Consider the following 19,600-nt stretch of genomic DNA (forward strand, 5'->3'; position numbering starts at 1 on the left):
ACCAACACCACACAAATAGAACAAGGTCAGGATTAAATCTGGGTTGCTGGTGGTGTGCTGCAGCAGCACTAAGCATTGCACCAACGTGCCACCAATGGTACAAATTTCATAGAACATTTGGGTCCAGCATAAACTATTTTTTTCACATTTTAAGTTTGAGCATGTCATTTCTGTAAATTTAGACAAATGCTTACTACACTTAATTGTGATCTATTAATGCAATTTCTTATGAACTTCACAAAGTGTTCAGATTTGGTATGTCAAGAAAAACCCTCAAAAACTTATATAAATGTACTGTGGAGAGCGTTCTGACAGGCTGCAACACTGTCTGGTACGGGGGGGTGGGGGAGTGGCTACTGCACAGGACCAAAAGAAGCCGTAGAGGGTCGAAAATTTAGTCAGCTCCACCTTGGGTACTAGCCTACAAAGTACCCAGGATATCTTTAGGGAGTGGTGTCTCAGAAAGGTAGCGTACATTATTAAAGACCCCCAGCAATCAGAGCATGCCCTTTTCTCACTGTTACCATCAGGTAGGAGATACAGAAGCCCGAAGGCACACACGCAGGAACAGCTTCTTCCGCTCTGCCATCCGATTCTGAAGTGGACATTGAACCCTTGAACACTACCTCACTTTTTTTAATATATATTATTTCTGTTTTTGCACAATTTTAATCTATTCAATATACAGGTACTGTAATTGGTTTATTTATTTATTTATTTTTCTTCAATATTATGTATTGCATTGAACTGCTGCCGTTAAGTTAACAAATTTCACGACACAGGCCAGTAATCTTGATTCTGATTCTGAAAGTGGCATCACACAGACTGTGCAGTCATTTTTGCAGATTGGGTTTTTCCAAGCTGCAGGAATACGCTATCATTATTGGAAGGCTAAGCTGATGCTGAGTAAACTTAAAGCCTATCATTAGTTCTAGTAACATTCCCCAACAACTACCAACATATAATTTTGTGCATACTGCATATTTTCTTGTGCTACAGGAAAGTGGGTTAAATCCTTTTTTCAATTTGTAGTTGAATCAGTTCGATTATCAACTGCCACCCACATTTCCAATGAAAAACAGAAAAACCTATTATGAGTTGCTTTTAAAAACAGCAGTAGCATGATTCATAATAGTTTGTGGGCTGAAGGAAAGAATATTTCAAAAAGTCATATTTTACAAGCAAAGATAAATGCAGGAAATCTGAGAACCAAGACAGCACTCAGTTCTTGCACACAATTCACCTTGAGTCAAGAGAAATAGCACACGAACTTAAACGATCCTGTGCTGTTTGCTGCAGTAACAGAAAATAAAGTGCAAGATGACAAAAGGAAGGCAATGAGTCGATATAGACACTTTAGAGATGAGGACAGGATATCATGCTCCTTCACAGAGAATTTAAGTAAATCCCAGTTTTTAAAAATTTTTTCCATCAACACTTAGAAGTAAAAAATTTTAAAGTGGAAGTCTGCTATAGAAAATATTGTTCTTATTTTCATACTCAAATTTTGGCACTATTCACTCTGTGTAAAACTAACCATCACATGGATCAACCTGTCACCTGCTAACCCTTGCTCCAGCACTTCCCTCCATCTTCTTATGCTGGTCTTCTTATCTGTCTTTCAGTCCAGATTAAGGGTCTCGACCCAAAACATCAACTGCCCATTTTCTTCCATAAATGCTGCCTGACCCACTGAGTTCCTCCAGTATCTAGTGTGTTGATCCAGATTCCAGAACATAGGCTTTGCTGTCTCCTCATAGTCAAACTAGTCTGATGTGGTAAAAAAAACAACCTTAAATATGAGAGTTAAAGCTAACTTTCATAAGGCATTGCTTCAAAATGAAAGCAAAATTTCATACTAAAGTACATTTACTTTCCATACCTCTCTAGTATAAAACACAGCAGTTGCTGAAAGTTGTAACAACCATTTCCCTTTTTTGAACCAATCTACTCAAGCTCACCTCAGCTTGGCACAATGCGTGCAGCCCTTGGAGTGCAAGCACTGCAGGCGTAACCTGGTCTGGTTTTGTACATTCGTTTAGCATCTTGGAGATTGCTGCCAACATATCAGCTCCATGCTGGTAAGACCTGACAAAAATGTGAATGAAAAGAAGCTGTCAAAGAATGTTAAAATATCAAACATAATGGACTAAGCTTTCCCATCTAAATCTTGTGCAGTTTGAGAGGCAGGAACACCTGATCCCAGGGCAACACAATCTAAAATGGTGTAGCGCCACAATGTCTCAGTCTTTTAGGACTTATGAATTGCAATGTGAATTTATTTGGGACTGAATACTGACATTAAACTTCAGAAACTTTCTGTATGCAAAGTAGTAATTTATCCTATTGTGTTCATGCTGGAAATGGTTGAAAAGCATCGATAACTATTTTACTTCAACTGTGGTTAAAGAAATGAATTGTTTGAGTACCAGATTAATAAGCCTCAAGTAATGTTAGAAGTTGAAATTAAATTTCCTCCTGCAAACTGCTAAGTATATTGAGCAAAATCACAGTTCAAACAAGTGTCGAACTGCTAAATGCCTTCAAAGAACAACTGAGTTGCTACAGAAGGAAGAGGAATCACACCCATAAACTAATATCTGGCATGCATTCATTCACACTCTTTGCCAAATTCTTTTGCAGTTTTATGTAGGAGGTCAGTTTGCACGCAATGTGTAGAATGTAACATGAATTTTGCTGAATTGCCATTCTCACCTCTTTCTGCAAATCTCCCTGACTGATGCAGCTTTGGCTATTAATTGCTCCCAGTGGTCTTCTTTTCCACATGAGACGGATGGGATATCGACTAATGCCATATATTTTTGTAGCTCTGGATACACACGATCCTAGCAAGAGAATGACACAAAATATGTATTTCTAATTAAGAATAAGATGTCATTTATTATGCATAATCAAAAATGGCATACTAATTTTAAAATAAACATTTATTAAACTGCACATAATTACAAAGAAAAAAAGATTATATTTCAGACAGAAGAAACAGAAAAATTGTACTTTGGGAATGGTTGGAGAAAATATCTAAATTAACAATATGCCTTTAGATTCTTGGAGATCAATCATGCATTTATTTTTCCATAGTAATGCAACAATATTACTGCTCACAAGAACTCATTCTGCAAGAATGGTTGAATACTCACTTTGCGAACACATTAGGAGGTTCACCAAGAATTATACTACTACACCAAAGAAATTAACCAGAATGGGATGTAGTAAACAAGAGTATAAATTTATTAAGATAATATGCCCAAGCTTAAAATATAAAAACATACCATTTGCACAAAACACATTTGAAATAATTCATGTTCAAAGTAAATTTGTTTTACAGCACATGTTAGCATATGCTAACAAGTCTAATTGTATTGCAAGCATTTACAGGAAAAATACAGTAGAATTTTACAAAAACTGTACATAAACAAAGACTGAAACACCAATATGAAGACAAACTATGCAAATAAAAGTAATATTGAGAACATGAGTTGTAAAGTATTCTTGAAAGTGAGCTAATAGGTTGTAGAATCAGCTCACAGTAGTGGTAGTGGTGAATGAAGTTATCCACAATGGTTTAGGAGCCTGATGTTTGTAGGGTAATAACTATCCCAGAAGCTGAAGGTGTGGGACCCAAGGTACCTGTACCTCCTGTCCAATGGTAGGAGCAAGAGGCACAGCCTAGATGGTGGAGTCTTTAACGATGGATGCTGTTTTTTTTGTGGCAGCACTCTATGTAAATGTATCGAATGGTGGGGAGAGCTTTGCCAGTGCTGGACCACTATATTCACCACTTTCTTTTCTGTTCCTGGCCATTGGTATTGCCATGATGCAACTACTGTCCAATGTGCAAGATTTTGGTGACATGCCAAGTCTACCCAAACTTTAAGAAAATAGAGGCGCTGTCATGCCTTCTTTATGATGACACTCATGTGCTGGTCCTATGACAGATCTAGCGATATGTTGACGCCAAGATATTTAAAGCTACTGACGCTCTCCACCTCCATTCCCCTTATGATGATTGACTCATGGACCTTTGACTTCTTCTTCCTGTTGCTAACATTCAGGTCTATGCTTCTGCTTAAATTTAGTGAGAGGTTGTTGTTTTGGCATCACTCAACCAGATTTTCAATCTCCTTTTTATATGCGGATTCATCACCACCTGTAATCCAGCCAACAGTGGTGTTGTCAGCAAACTTACATATGGCATCGGAACTGTATTTAGCCACACAATCATAAGCATAAAATGAATAGAGCAGGGGTCCAAGCACAGAGCCCTGTGATTAACTGTAACTGTAAGCTAACTACAGTTCCAAATAATCCAGCATTAAACATTCAACAATTTGACCAGTCACATTATATGGTGGAATCTGTTAACTTTATAATTATTAGACAACAAACATGCATATGCATTTCTATTCTTTGTTTTCTGAATGCAAAACTTTTTAAAATTCACCTTGATATTCTATACACAACGTATTCTATTGAAACTCCACATAGATAGTTCTGGTCTGGTGAGCTGCACATAAAATGATCAAACCCAGCAGAATCCATCTCACCTGATTTTCCCATAGATTTGTCAAAAGGCGCAGTGATATGGCTTTAAGTTTTGGTGTTTTCCACATCATTTGTATGGCATGAATTATCTGAGCAACACAAACCTAACACCAGAAGGCAAAAGAATTAGAAATCAGTTTAGCAATAATTTTTCATGATTACTTTTAAGTTAGAACTAATGTTAAAACATGCTATGAAAAAAGTTTTTTCTCATTTCATCTTTAACTATTCTTGAATCCTTCTCAAAACTAGACCGTATTTTCTCATCTTCAAGGAGCTAAGTGATCTCTCAATATAATGTTTAACATAATGTTTCTTATTACAAACCTTGTGAGTGCCCAGAGTAGGAAGAGTATAAAGGATAGCATGGCACAAAGCTGGTTCCAATGGCCTTCCCAATTTGAACATCAAAACAGAAATAAGGTGTGGTACCTACAATTAGAAGTAATTGAGAAATGACATTACTTGACTATACAAGGAAATATTGACATATCATTACATAAATGTAGACTCTTCGTCAACAGATAGCTAAGATTAAGAGATCAAAAATTCACTTTAAATTTAAATGGCTCATCATGAAGATGGTGAAATATTACAATAATAAAAACATAGTACAGAAATAGGTCCTTTCCATCCATCTCATTCATGCCAACCATGATGCCCATCAACAATAGTCTAACTGCACGGCCTGTATTTCCATACTTTTCCTGTGCAAGAACTTATTCAAATACCTTTTATAGTGTACATTGTAGTTGCATCTGACTCTGCTACCTCGTTTTTTTTTTTATTTATTTAGCTATTTAGAAATACAGTATGGAACAGGCCCTTCTGGCACAATGAGCCACAACACCCAGCAACGCACCTATTTTAAACTAGCCTAATCACCAGACAATCTAATTGACTAAGTAACCTATTAACTAGTACATCTTTGGACTGTGTGAGGAAACCACAGTACCTGGAGGAAACCCACGTGATCACAGGGAGAACATACAGACTCCTTACAGACATCGCTGAAATTGAACTCCAAGCTCTTGATGCCCCGACCTGTAACAGCATCATGCCAACCACTATGCTACCATGGCGACTCTTCTGGCAGATCTTTCCAGATATTCACAATCCTCTGTGTGAATACTTATCCCTTGATCTCCCTTAAGCTTCACTCTCACTGTAAATCTATGCTCTCTAGTTCTCAGCTTCCCTGCTTAGGGAAAAAAAGACTGTGACAATCTATCTTATCTATGCACCTCATAATTTTATTAAATTCTATAAGGTCAATGCTCAGCCTCCTATATTCCAGTGAGAATAACCTCAGCCCAAACTCTCTCTCCTTATGACTACAGCACTCCATTCCAGATAAGACCCTGAAGAACTTCTTCTACACTCTATGTCTACTACATCCTTTCTATGGTGTGGCAACCAGAGATGTACAAAATATTCTTAATATGGTCTAACCAATGTTTCGAATAACTGCAACATGATGTTCCAGCATTTGTACTGAATACTTCAGTAAACAAAGGCAAAAATACCAAATGCCCTTTCCACTATCCTATCCACCTATGCCACCACTATCAGGAAGCTATGATCTTGCACCTGAACATCTCCCTATATACGTTTTATTGTCTCTGTCATTTACTCTACATCGTATGTCCTATCAGACTTTAATCTCCTAAAGTACATTAACTCACACCTGTCTGGATTAAATTCCATCTGCCTCCCTTCCGTCCAAACTTCCAGCTGACTTATGCCCTGCCATATCATTAGACATCCTGCTTCACTATCTACAACTTCACCAGTTTTTGCATTGTCTGCAGGCTTGCTAAGCAAACCCTCTCCATTCTCATCCAAGTTACACACACATATTATATATGACAAAGACCCTAGCACCATAACACAGAGTACACATAACTCCATTCAAAAAAAAACACCTATCTATTACTATCTACTGCCTCCTATCACACAGTTAACTTTGAATCTAATTTGCTAACACAATCCCTTATACCCCAACCTTCTGGACTAGCCTACCACCAGAAATCTATGTAAACACTTTATATCACTCTTTTCTTTAGCACCATCTCAAAAATCTCCAAAAGATTTGTGAAACATGACCTCTCCATATACTATGCCAACTCCCCCTAATCATTTGCTGCCTTTCCAAGTGAATCCTTCAGAATCGTCAACAATTTCTCAAACAGTATATTGGAAAGCATCACTGGCCTGTTGCAACTGACCTTTCCAACCAGGGGCTGTCTAAGTGACCATCCTTTTTCTATTCCCAAGTTCTACCCATATAGCCACTTTGGCTCATCCCACCTGAGTATCCTCACTGAGTACTGCCATAATGCTCCCCCTGATCAGCAGTTCACCACCCCCTGCAATGCCTGAAAGTTCTGCATCTTGGAAAACTGAGTAGCCAGTCCTGCCTTCTCCAAACTATATTTCTATGATTGCAACAATACCAAAATCCCTTGTGCTGATCCATGCTCTCAAATCATCTGGCTTATTGAAAAGGCTCATTGCAACCCTACATCCTTTCCTCTTCTCTCTGGACTAGCCTGTTCTATTTTCTACGTAGAAGTCAGCCTCTCTGCCGGCCACACTGTCATTCTGGATCCCACCAACCACCTTCTCTCACAAGTTTAAACCTCCTCAAGTAGCACCAGCAAACCTCCCTGCAAAAATATCCATCTCCATACAAATCAGGGGCTACCCCTCCTTTTTGTACAGGTTACTGTTGTCCCAGAAGAGATCTGAATGATCCATCTACATGAAAGGGGCTGGTGTGGCCCTGTGTACATTAAACATTAAATCAGTAGAAAGGAATGACATAGAATCAGAAGGTGTAGAGACTCTATGGGTTAAGAAATGGCAGGGTAAAAGGGCCCTAATGGCAGTTATATACAGACCTCCAAACAGCAGCCAGGATGTGGATTAAAAATTACAGTAGGGCATAGAAAAGGTGTGTCAGAAGGGCGATAATCGTTGGGGATCTTACGAGGGGTGATTGACAAGTTCGTGGCCTAAGGTAGAAGGAGTCAATTTTAGAAAACCTAGTACATTTATCTTTCCTACATTTGCACACTTAGTCCAGCGGTCGTGGAGCATACGGATCCCTTGGACCTCCAGAAAGTGGTCCACAGCAGGGGTGATTGATAAGTTCATGGCCAAAGGTAGAAGGAGATGAGTTATTAACTTCAAACTTTCTGCATTTTCACTCAAAGAGTTGAACTGCACGTGTATGTAACGAGAGCTGTATAACTCATCTCCTTCTACCTTAGGCCACGAACTTATCAATCACCCCTGCTATGGACACTTTCTGGAGCTCCAAGATCCGTATGCTCCATGACTGCTGGACTAAGTGTGTACATGTAAGAGGGGACTATGCTGAAAAATAAATGTGTTAGGTTTTCTAAAATTGACTCCTTCTACCTTAGGCCACGAACCTATCAATCACCCCTCGTGGCATGAAAGTGGTTTGGGAAAACCAGGCCAGTACTGGACCGCAAGAGAGAGAATTTGTAAAATGTCTAAGGGATGGCTTTTTAGAACATCTTGTTGTTGAGCCCACTAGGGGATCGGCTGTGCTGGATTGGGTGTTGTGCAATGATCTGGAGGTAAGGAAGTGATAAGAGAACTTAAGGTTAAGAAACCCTTGGGGAACAGTGATCACAATAAGGTCGAGTTCACTGAAATTTGAGAAGGAGAAACTAAATTCCAATGTGTCCGTATTTCAGTGGAATAAAGGAAATTACAATGGCATGAGAGGGGAACTGGCCAAGGTTGACTGGAAAGAGACACTAGCAGGAAGGACAGCAGAGCAGCAATGGCTGGTGTTTCTGCCAAAAATGAGGGAAGTTCAAGACTGATATATCCCAAATAAGCAGAAATTTTCAAATGGAAGAAGAACACTACCGTGGCTGACAAGTGAAGTCAGAGCCCAAGTAAAAGCAAAAGAGAGGGCATTCAAGGCAGCCAAAGCTAATGGGAAGATAGAGGATTGGGAAGCTTTTAAAAACAGTCACAAGGAAACTAAGAAGGTCATTAGGAAGGAAAAAGATGAGTTATGAAAGGAAGCTGGCGACTAATATCAAAGAAGATACTGAAAGCTTTTTTAAGTATATAAAGGGTAAAAGAGAGTTGACGGTAGAAATAGGACCAATAGAAAATGACAATGGAGATATTGTAATGAGAGACACACAGAGGTGGCAGAGGAACTGAATGCATATTTTGCATCAGTCTTCACAGTGGAAGACATCTGCAGACGTTCAAGAGTGTCAGGGAAGTGAAGTATGTGAAGTGAAAATTAAGACTGAGAAGGTGCTCAGGAAGCTTAATGGTCTAAGGGTGGATAAATCTCCTGGACCTAATGGAATGCACCCTGGGGTTCTGAAGGAAGTAGCTGGAGAAATTGCAGAGGCATTAACAATGATCTTTCAAGAATCGATAGATTCTGGTAATGTAGCAGATGACTGGAAAATTGCATATGTTACTCTGCTATTTAAGAAGGATGGGAGGCAGCAGAAAGGGAACTATAGACCTGTTAGCCTGACATCAGTGGTTGAGAAGTTGTTGGAATCGATTGTTAGGGATGAGATTATGGAGTACCTGGAGGCACATGACAAGATAGGCCAAAGCCAGCATGGTTTCCTGAAAGGAAAATCCTGCCTGACTAAACTACCGCAATTTTTTGAGGAAATTACAAGCAGGGTAGACAAAGGAGATGCAGTAGATGTGGCGTACTTGGATTTTTAGAAGTCCTTTGACAAGGTGCCACACATGAGGCTGTTTAGCAAGGTAAGAGCCCATGGAATTACAGGGGGTTTACTAACATTGGCTCATCGGCAGAAAACAGAGTGAAAATAAAGGGATCTTATTCTGGCTGGCTGCTGGTTACCAGTGGAGTTTCCACAGGGGTTGGTGTTGGGACCACTGCTTTTTAGGATGTATGTAAATAATTTGGACTATGGGATTAATGTATTTGTGGCTAAATTTACCGATGATGCAAAGATAGGTGGAGGAGCAGGTAGTGTTGAGGAAACAGAGCCTGCGAGGGACTTAGATAGCTTGGGGAATGGGCAAGTGGCAAATGAAGTACAATGTTTTTAAAGTGTATGGTCACTTTGGTGGAAGAAATAAATGGGCAGACTATTATTTAGGTGGAGAGAGAGTTCAAAATACAGAGATGCAAAGGGACTTGGGAGTCCTTGTGCAGGATACCCTAAAGGTTAACCTCCAGGTTGAGTCAATGGTGAAGGCGGCAAATGCAATGTTGGCATTCATTTCTGGAGGTATAGAATATAACAGCAGGGATGTGATGTTGAGACTCTATAAGGCACTCGTGAGACCACACTTGGAGCCCAAAACTGCACACAATACTTCTTATTTTCAAAATGATACACTGAAATTGGAGAGGGTTCAGAGAAGATTCACGAGAATGATTCCAGGAATGAAAGGGTTACCGTATTAGGAATGTCTGGCAGCTCTTGGGCTGTATTTCCTAGAGTTCAGGAAAATGAGGGGGAATCTCATAGAAACATTCCAAATGTTAAAAGACCTGAACAGATTAGATATGGCAAAGTTATTTCCCATGGTCAGGAAGTCTAGGACAAGAGGGTATGACTTCAGGATTGAATGACGTCCATTTAGAACAGAGATGCGGAGAAATTACTTTAGTCAGAGGGTGGTAAATCTGTGGAGGCAAGTCTTTGGGTGTATTTAAGGCAGAGATAGAAAAGTTCTTGATTAGCCAGGACATCAAAGGATATGGGGAGGAGGCAGGGGAGTGGAGATGACTGGAAGAATTGGATCAGCCCATGATTGAATGGTGGAACAGACTCAATGGGCCAAATGGCCTACTTCTGCTCCTATATCTTATGGTATTATGAAACCTTCCCTCCTGTGTCAGCACAACACTCACAAGCACATGGCACAGGAAGTAATACTGAGAATAGAACACTAGAGATCCTGCTTTTCTTCTTTCTACTTGTTTCCCTAACTTCCCTTTATAGGACCACATCTCTTTTCTTACTTTTGTTTCTTGCACAAATATGGCTAACTCATTCTCCCTTTTCAGAACATTCACATCCCACTTCAAGATAACCTTGACCATACCACCAGGGAAGCAACGCACTATTCTGACTTGACAATTGCTTAGACATTGGACTTCCCCTGCTTTCCTGTGAGAGGCCATTCCTGTCCCTAGCCTGCCCCAGTAGTAACATGGAGCTATTCCCATCTTGACAGTACCAGTAGACAGGGAATAGCGACCAGGGAATCCTACACTATTCTGCCTACCCCTCCTGGCAGAATCAGACTTATCATTATCGATGACATATGTCGTGAAAATTATTGTTTTGTCTTGCACTGTACTGCTGCAAGATTTACTACAAATTACAATATAGTTTAATAGTGCAAAAGACAAGTGATGAGGTAGTGTGAATGGGTTCAAAGAGTGTTCAGAAATTTGATGGTGGCAGGAAAGAAGCTGTTGTTAAAATGTTGAGTGTGGGTCTTGGGTCTTGGGGCTCCTGCATCTCCTTCCTGATGGTGGTCATCCAGCGACTCTCTGGCTGAACCACGATGTGACCACTTCCCTGATGCTCCTAGCTTTTTGCCTTCTATAAGCTCCTTAGTGAGTCCAACTGCAACTCGAGTCGATTCATGGGTCCAACAGGAGCTGAAGTTGAACCTTTTCTTTATTGCTTTGTTGTAACTACAACAATGTCAGAAATTGCACCAAGTGTGTCAGCTTGAATATTCTTCACTGATATTAGTATCAGGATATTGGGGCTAGGTAGCATAGTGGTTAGCACAACAATTTATGGCACCAGTGACTCAGGGTTCAATTCCCACTGGTGCTTAGAAGGAGTTTGTACGTTCTCCCTGTGACCGTGTGGGTTTCCTCCGGGTATTCCCGTTTCCTCCCACATTCCAAAGACATAACAGTTAGTAGATTAATTGGTCATTGTAAATTGCCCTATGATTAGGCTAGGGTTAAATTGGGGGATTTTTATTTTTATTCTAAATAAAAATTATAATAAAATAAATTAGCAGCATGAATGCATGATATCTCATACATTCTTAAACTGGACAAATCCTCAGCTAATCTAAGGTACCAACATAAACAATATATACAACTGCAATTTCCAGCACCTATGTGAAGCATTTCGCCCACCATGGACTTTTCACCCCGACTTCTATCAATACAGTTCATGTCCACCAAACTCCTGGAGCAGCACTTGAGATGCTGGATGAACTCAGTGGTCAGGCAACTTCTATGGAGGAAAGTAAACAGTCAATGTTTCAGGTCAGTTGTTCCTTTTTCTCCATGGATGCTATCTGAACCAGAGTTCCTCCAGATTCCAGTATATTTCATCCCCAATAAATCCCTGCTCTCTTTAGGTTTTGCTTAGTGGTATTACAGTCTTTACCTGGGAAGCATCAGCTTTAGCTAGTTCTGCAACAGTTTCCAGAGCCTTCTGAAGGCATACTCCATCCTCACTTAAAATTATATAAGCAATCAGGAGAGTGATGTGTTCAGGAACTTTGTCATTTAAAGGCAGCGTTGATTTGACAGAAGACAACCAAACTAAAGTGGAGTCGGCATCTGCACTGAAACCATCCAGCAGCTTCCAAGTTGCAATGAGAGTTTTATACTGACCAATAATGGGAAATACAAGCTCAGGCGAATGCTGCAAAGGGGAAAAAAAACAACTCTCGTAAAGTTAGGCACACAAAATAACAACTGAAAGCATTCAAGCCCATATAAACAAATGTTGAAAATGACTGTCTTTTAATAATTTTTTATATAAGATCTGTACTTTTTAACAAACTCATGCATTTTTCACACTCACTGGAAGAAAGTGGTATAGCAGATTACTAACGGTTTATCACCTTTCTCATTTTTCATTAGCTCAGTATTAGCACATTGCTTTGTTATCTTAGTTGTAAAAGTGATAGATTTTGCAGAAGCACCAGCTTCATTCCTTTGTTTTACACCCCTTAGCATTAATTCCCCTCTAAGCATCGTCTCTCAGCTCTTTATTTAGTTTGCTTAGTATTTGTATCACAAACAAGAGAAAATCTGCAGATGCTGGAAATCCAAGCAACACACACAAAATGCCGGAGAAATTCAGCAGGCCAGGCAGTAGCTATGGAAAATAGTAAATGTTTCAGGTCGAGACCCTTCAGCAGGACTGGGAAACAAAGATGAGGGGTCAAAGTTAGAAGGTGGGGGAGGGGAGGGAGAAACACAAGGTGATGGGTGAAACTGGGAAAGGGGAAGAGGTGGAAAATTGATTGGTGAAAGAGATGCAGGGCTGGAGAAGGGGATATCTAACAGGAGAGGACAGAAGGCCAGGGAAGGAAGAAAAGGGGTCAGAGCACCAGAGAAAGGAGATGGACAGGCAAGAAGATGCGATAAGAGAGGGAAAAGGAGATGGGGAAGGGTGAAGGAGGGATGCGGGTGAGGGAGGGGGGAGTTGGTCATTACCAAACATTCAAGAAATTGAGGTTCACACCATCAGGCTGGAGGCTACCCAGATGGAACATAAGGTGTTGCTTTTCCAACCTGATTGTGACCTCATCATCACAGTAGAGGAGGTCATGATCTGGCATGTCAGAATGGGAATGGAAAGTGAAATTAAAATGGGTGGCCACTGGGAGAACCTGCTTTTTCTGGTGGACAAAGCATAGGTGCCTGGCAAAGTGGCCCTCCAATCTATGTTGGGTCTCACCGATGTACAGGAGGCCACATCAGGAGCACTGGATACAGTTTATGACCCCAAAAGACTCACAGGTGAAGTGCTGCCTCACCTGGAAGGACTGTTTAAGGCCCTGAATGGTAGCAAGGGAGGAGATGTACGGCCAGGCGTCACACTTGTTCTGCTTGCAAGGACAAGCGCCAGAAGGGAGATCAGTGGGGAGGGATGAATGGATAAGGGAGTTGCGTAGAGATGGAAACACCCAATCTATGGGGGCCAATTTGCTGAGCACCTACACGCCATCCGGCAGAAAAAGCGGGATCTCCCAGTGGCCATAATTTTAATTCCACTTCCCATTCCGATATGTTAATCTATGGCCTCCTCTACTGTTGCGACGAGGCCACACTCAGGTTGGAGGAACAACACCTTATATTCCGTCTGGGTAGCCTCCAATCTGATGGCATGAACATTGATTTCTCAAACTTCCAGTAATGGGCAACCACACCCCCATCTCCTTCACAATTCCACATCCCCTTATCCCTCTCTCACCTTATCTCCTTCGTATTTGTATGTTTGTCTGTACTCTAAAACAAACTGAAATCTTGGCATTAAGCGGCTCGTCATTCCTGACTCCTGGAAGAACCCCAAGGATCAGAAAATAAACAGAGATCCAACAAAACATAATAAATATTTTCAAGGGTTAGAAAATGTTATTACCCAGTAGCAAGTTCCTAACAAATGGAAGTGTCAAGTGGGAACAGCTCTTCTCAGCTTCATGCATATTCAGAGAAACTTCTAACTGACAAGCACTACAGTGGGCTGTCTAGAATCATTTGTCAAATTAGTTAAATGCTTTCCTTATTGATCAAAAAGAAAGCAAAGTGCACATCCAGAAACTTTCTCGACTGGACCAACCAATATAATTGATTGAAAATACCCAAATGTGAAGACCAAGGTAAAACAGTGGCCACAAGTTTTCAATGAGTGTAACCATGAGATTGATAATGTTGGGAATCTGACAGAACTCCTCATATGCACTCACGGATAGTCAAACTTGGAGTCTAGAATAATAGACAGTGATTCCCTGCTCTTCCAATTTGCTCTCTTTCTCTATGGATAACAGAAATTAATAATTGCACTTTCTACAAATTAATCTTATTACAACAAAAAATAGGAAAGGTATTAGAAAGTAAGAGAGTCAAGATGTTTCAAAATCAAGTCACATATATCAAGGAGTATGACTATCACTATTGTTCCGTATGTAATGATTTATACTTTTGATGTATCAAGAAGCTACATGTATCTACACTGTTTATGAGGAAACTTGGAAATGAAAACAAACACAACATGCAATGATCCTTAACAAAATATCACTAAACTGTGGATAAACTTTCCCCCAAAATACAAGGAAAATCTTTTTACATGCTATAGTAATTTATAAATCAGAAGATCCAAAAAAATCCTTTTCCTACCTCCTGTCTGCGTACAAACTCAATCTTGTCACTCTGGATGATGTCAAGCAGTTTTACAGCCAATTGTTGGTTGTTCATGGTAACATCTGCATCTGATGTACATTCCATAGCCACTGCAGAAGATGCTATCTGCAGCAAAGGCATCACTAGGACCAGAGCTACTTTGGATGAATTGCTCAAAGGTGACAAAGACAGGATCTTCAATGCTGTCAATATTAGAAAAAACATCTCATTCCCCTTTATATTTTATTGTACATGAAAAATTTCAGATCACATTCATCTTCACTCCATGTGAAAAATGCCTTCAAAATTCAAGCAGCAAGAATACAGCTTTGATATTCTTATTTTCGTAGGCAAATTTCAAAGCAATAAACATATTAATAGTCTTATTCTAGCAATGCAAAATAAAAGTTTCAAACATCTACAGTATATAATTGATTTGCTACAACTGTGGAGCTTAATAAGACTATGACATAATACTATTGGCATGGTGATACACTGGAGTAAATCACAACTAGTAGGCAATATTCTGGGCGACTGACCCAGAGACAAGAGTATAAGCCTCACCCTCACAGCTAAGAAATTAAGATAGAGTAATTTTTTTCAATGGAATTTAAAAACAGTGCTAGTCTCTGTAATAGTTAACCATGAAACCATCACATTCTCATAAAGCCCCCCAAGTTTTCGTTGTTGTTCTGCAGGAAAGAAAACAGCCATCCTTACTCTTTCTGGTCCACATTCAACTCATGAATGCGTTAGACTCCATAATTCTAGGGCAACAAAGGACAGACAATAAATACAGTCAATGCCAGTAATGTCTAAATTCTTTGAATAGAAATAGTTTTTAAAAAGGCTCAATAATATGGTAAATATTGAAAATTTATGAAGACTGTGATCAATACCAGAACAATGTTTATGGTAGTTTGCCTTGCACCTTTTCCCAACATGAAATATGCCATGGATTCCAATTAATTTGAAGCTTCCAGGCTGGTAAAAATAAATGCTTATTTTGCTCTGTTGAATAAAATTCATCAACTTAGAAGGTTTGGAATGTCATGATCTTTGTCAAAATGATTTAGACCAATTCATAATTTGTCGCCATGCAGAGAGAGCAATCTAAAGCAGTATGATTGCTCTCCAAATGGAATGCAGATTGACAGCATTTCAAATTGAACAGCAGGGATGCAACTGAAGTTGACGCTTGAAAACTGGGGTAGGAAATTGGAGTAATTAAACATACTAGACTGACAGATTTCATACATTAACAGGGCAAATGATAGTGCAAATATATAATCCAATGCCAAAACAAGAAAATTATATCAACAGAACTAAATATATAAATGTATAAGTTAAAGTAAATTATGTACTTTACTTGGACAGTCATAAAACAAGCCAGCCCATCTCAATTTCTCTTCCAACAATCAACCTTGCTGGTAGGCTTGTTTAATATATGTAGTACAGAAAATAAAAATAAAAAAGTAGTGAGGCAGTGTTCATGGGTTCAATGTCCATTCAGAAATCGGATGGCAGAGGGGAAGAAGCTGTTTGTCACTCTGGGTTAAGGTAATTTGTCACATGGGATTGGTTGGCAGTGAAAATAAATGAACATGGTCGCCTGTTCATCTGGCAGGCAGCAGAGAAAAGAGGTGAAATGGGAGCGCGTATTTTTGTCCACCGCTCATCTTTGTTTGAATCTAATCCAATTATTCTCCTCTCACTTGTTTTTGTTTTACATGAATTACAGAAGAGTCGAATAATTTTATTGTTAGTTTTTTTAATAAAGGATTAAACGTACTTTTTCAACTTGGAATTTGGCTAGTTGGAAGCGTGTCATACCGCGAGATATTCCCTCACTGAGCCTCCCAGTAACTTTTAGTTTGTTTTCAAGTAGTGGCTACAATAACAACACACACAAAACACTGGACAAACTCAACAGGTCAGGCAGCATCTATGGAGGGAAATAAACAGTCAACAGTTTGGGCTGAGACCTTCCATCAGGACTGGAAGGGATGGGGGCAGAAACCAAAATAAGGTACAGGGAGGAGGAGTGCAACTTGTACGTACAGGTGAGATCAGGTGAATGGCTGGATAGGGGAGGAGGTGATACGAAAAACTGGGATATGATAGGTGGAAGTAGTAAAGAACCTTGACTATACTTGTTTTGTAAAAATGCTCCTCTTCTCTCAGTTCTTCCACCTCCACCAGTTCAGTCCTCAAGAACATCCAAGATATCCTTTTTTTTTGGAATTCTGGGGCTTCACTTCTACCATTATCAATGCCACACTCACAGTATCTCTTCCTTTTTCTGCACATCTGCCCTCATCCCATCTACACGCCCAACTCTCAAAATAACAGGGATAGGATTCCCTTTTATCCTTACCTACCTTCCCACTAGCTTTTTGCATCTTGCACATTATTCCCTGCAACTTCCAATATCTCCAAAAGAATCCCAATATCAGCACTTCTTCCCTCCAACTGCCCCTCCACTTTCCACAGAGATCACTCTGTATGTAACTCCCTTGTTACATAGAAGGTGGGGTTACAAGCTGGAAGGTGATAGGTGAGGCCAGGTGAAGAGGGAGGTAGGTAGGTGGGGGAGGGGGGTGAAGTGGAAAACCTGGGGGGTGACAAATGGAAAAGGTAAAGGGATGAAGAAGTAATCTGATAGGAGTGAAGAGAGAACCATGAGAGAAAGAGAAGGCAAAAGGGAACCAGAGGGAGGAGATCAGCAGGTGAGGAGAAGAGAAGGGTTAAGAGAGGAAGATGGTAAGCATGGATGTCCAGGAATTCTTTCCATAGATATTATCAGAGCAGATGATACTTCCAACATTCTCATTTAATTCAGATGTTAATCAACCACTCTGTCACAGAGCGATCAGTCCCTATAGCCCACCAAGTCTTTGTCGAGCATCAACCACCCATTTTTACAATAATTCAGTTTGCAACCCACAACTGCAGCGATATTTTATATTCTATCATCTTTCTCATTCATCTCTCTCTATTTAGGTCTCCTCCAAACACAATAACTATCATTAAAAAGCCTTGATGACCACTCTTTCTCATTTTCTCTCTTTGTCGCCACCACAGTGTTTGTTTGATTCACATGGTCTCCACTGTTACACTGCTATCACTGTTGACCTATCGTTCCCTTTGTTTTATCTGCCCCTTCTGCTTTCTCCAGCAAAAAAATACCTTGCTTTCTCACTTCACCCAATTCTGATTAAAGGCCATTAACTCAAAATATTCTTTACTTCTTTTCCAGCACTTTCGTTATATTTCTGAAATATTTCTACAACTTCTTTAAATCTCCAAATAAAACTATCTTCTTTCTTAGTCAGTTTCCCTTCCATTTTTTGTTATCCTTTAATTTCTCTAATCATTTATTTCTTATGATTCTTGCCCCTTTCTCACTCATTTCCCCAATCTGTTTCCTTACCTCATGATAGAAAACATGCATTTGCTCTGTTTTCCGTAGGCATTAGATAACACCGAGGGTTAGTTCATAAAGACATTACAGTATTTATATTCAGCAAAGAGTTTCCGTTTGCTCATATTTATTGATGTAGAGAATGGAGAAGGGCAAATCTTGTTTAACACAGTCACTCGACAGAGATGGAACTATTTAAAGAAATGGTCAAGTCAGCAAAAGTAGCTCCAGTTCACACTAATTGATTACCAATAGTGAAACACGAGTAGATAAGCTTGGACATTAGAGAATCACTCCTAAAAGCTTTCTGTTCATTTGGAATGCTTCAGTAATCAGTTCAATCATTTATCAAGAAATACAATGATTCAGTATAAGGTACTCTTTATCACTGTAAGAGAACCATCAAATAATCCCCAATATGAAGTGTTGTCTCTGTTAATTTCTCTAAGAACATGACTGGCTCAGGTCAGCTATATGAGGTAATTAGGGCGAAGAATCTTGTTAGCCCATTTCAATTCATCCAATTAATAAGCTACAATGCAATTTTTTCTTGTGAATGGTGTCATGCCTCAACAGTCTACATTTTGATCACTCTTAGCAAGAATATGAATTTAATGCCGTGAGCTCTAAAATCATCTTCATTGGACTGAAAATACATATATTTCCAGCTTTTGCTTCCGTAATTTATCGTAATATTCCAGATTATCTTTGTCTGTGCAATTAACATCAAGAGGGAAAAGGTTGTAATTCAAAAAACTGAAACTAGGGGTCATTATCTTTACTTCCTGCTGAGCAGAAACTGATACTGTATTTAACATACAATCACTAGGCACACCTGCTCCATGTTTCCGACCTCAGCTCCAGTCACTTCCCTGGCCACATTCCCAGAATAGTGTCAAACAAAGCTGTATCATTACTGTGGAATGATTTTTTTAATCTTCCACACCTCTGACAAACCGATAGGCTAGAAATTTGAAATATAACCAAAAAAGCTGGAAATACCAACATGTTCGGCAGTATCTTGTGGATTTAGAAATGCAATTAACACTTCCAGTCAAAGACCAGATTTCAGTTGCAAAGAAAGTGAGGTAGGGATGTATAACACAAATGGACTTTCTTTAATAGGCCAAAGCTAGCATTGCATTAACAAAGTCATCTTTTCAATAGGCTAACAGGACCAGCCAGTTCAGATTAACAGAGAAAAATTGCCTAAAGTTGTAGAATTGAGATCAGAAGGTTACATATCTCCCAGACAGAAGACAAGCTACTGTTTCTCAAGCAACTGATTGATCTCGATATAACAGTACAGGAGACCACATTCAGTTATGTCAGAATAAGAGTGGGATAAAGAATTCAAGCGTCAAGTGACATCATCTATCTGGGAATGTTGCAGCTCTCCATATTCAATATTGAAGTCTACAATAGAGCTGGTCATTTCT

At 39.6% G+C, this 19,600-nt stretch overlaps 1 protein-coding gene across 6 annotated transcripts in view; it reads right to left on the bottom strand.

Annotated features, from left to right (window-relative positions):
* Positions 1-19,600, bottom strand: part of focad (focadhesin) — a 245,615-nt gene that overhangs the window by 117,163 nt on the left and 108,852 nt on the right. For all 6 annotated transcript variants that reach the window (XM_072281789.1, XM_072281784.1, XM_072281787.1 and 3 more), the window contains 6 exons: positions 14,735-14,940; positions 11,991-12,251; positions 4,891-4,995; positions 4,566-4,667; positions 2,716-2,846; positions 1,962-2,088 (listed from right to left, as the gene is read on the bottom strand). In XM_072281789.1, coding sequence (XP_072137890.1) covers positions 1,962-2,088; positions 2,716-2,846; positions 4,566-4,667; positions 4,891-4,995; positions 11,991-12,251; positions 14,735-14,940 — 932 coding nt within the window. The remainder of the gene's footprint in view (positions 1-1,961; positions 2,089-2,715; positions 2,847-4,565; positions 4,668-4,890; positions 4,996-11,990; positions 12,252-14,734; positions 14,941-19,600) is intronic.

This window comes from Mobula birostris, chromosome 17, assembly GCF_030028105.1.
Source record: "Mobula birostris isolate sMobBir1 chromosome 17, sMobBir1.hap1, whole genome shotgun sequence".
In the NCBI taxonomy this organism is placed as follows: Eukaryota; Metazoa; Chordata; class Chondrichthyes; order Myliobatiformes; family Myliobatidae; genus Mobula; species Mobula birostris.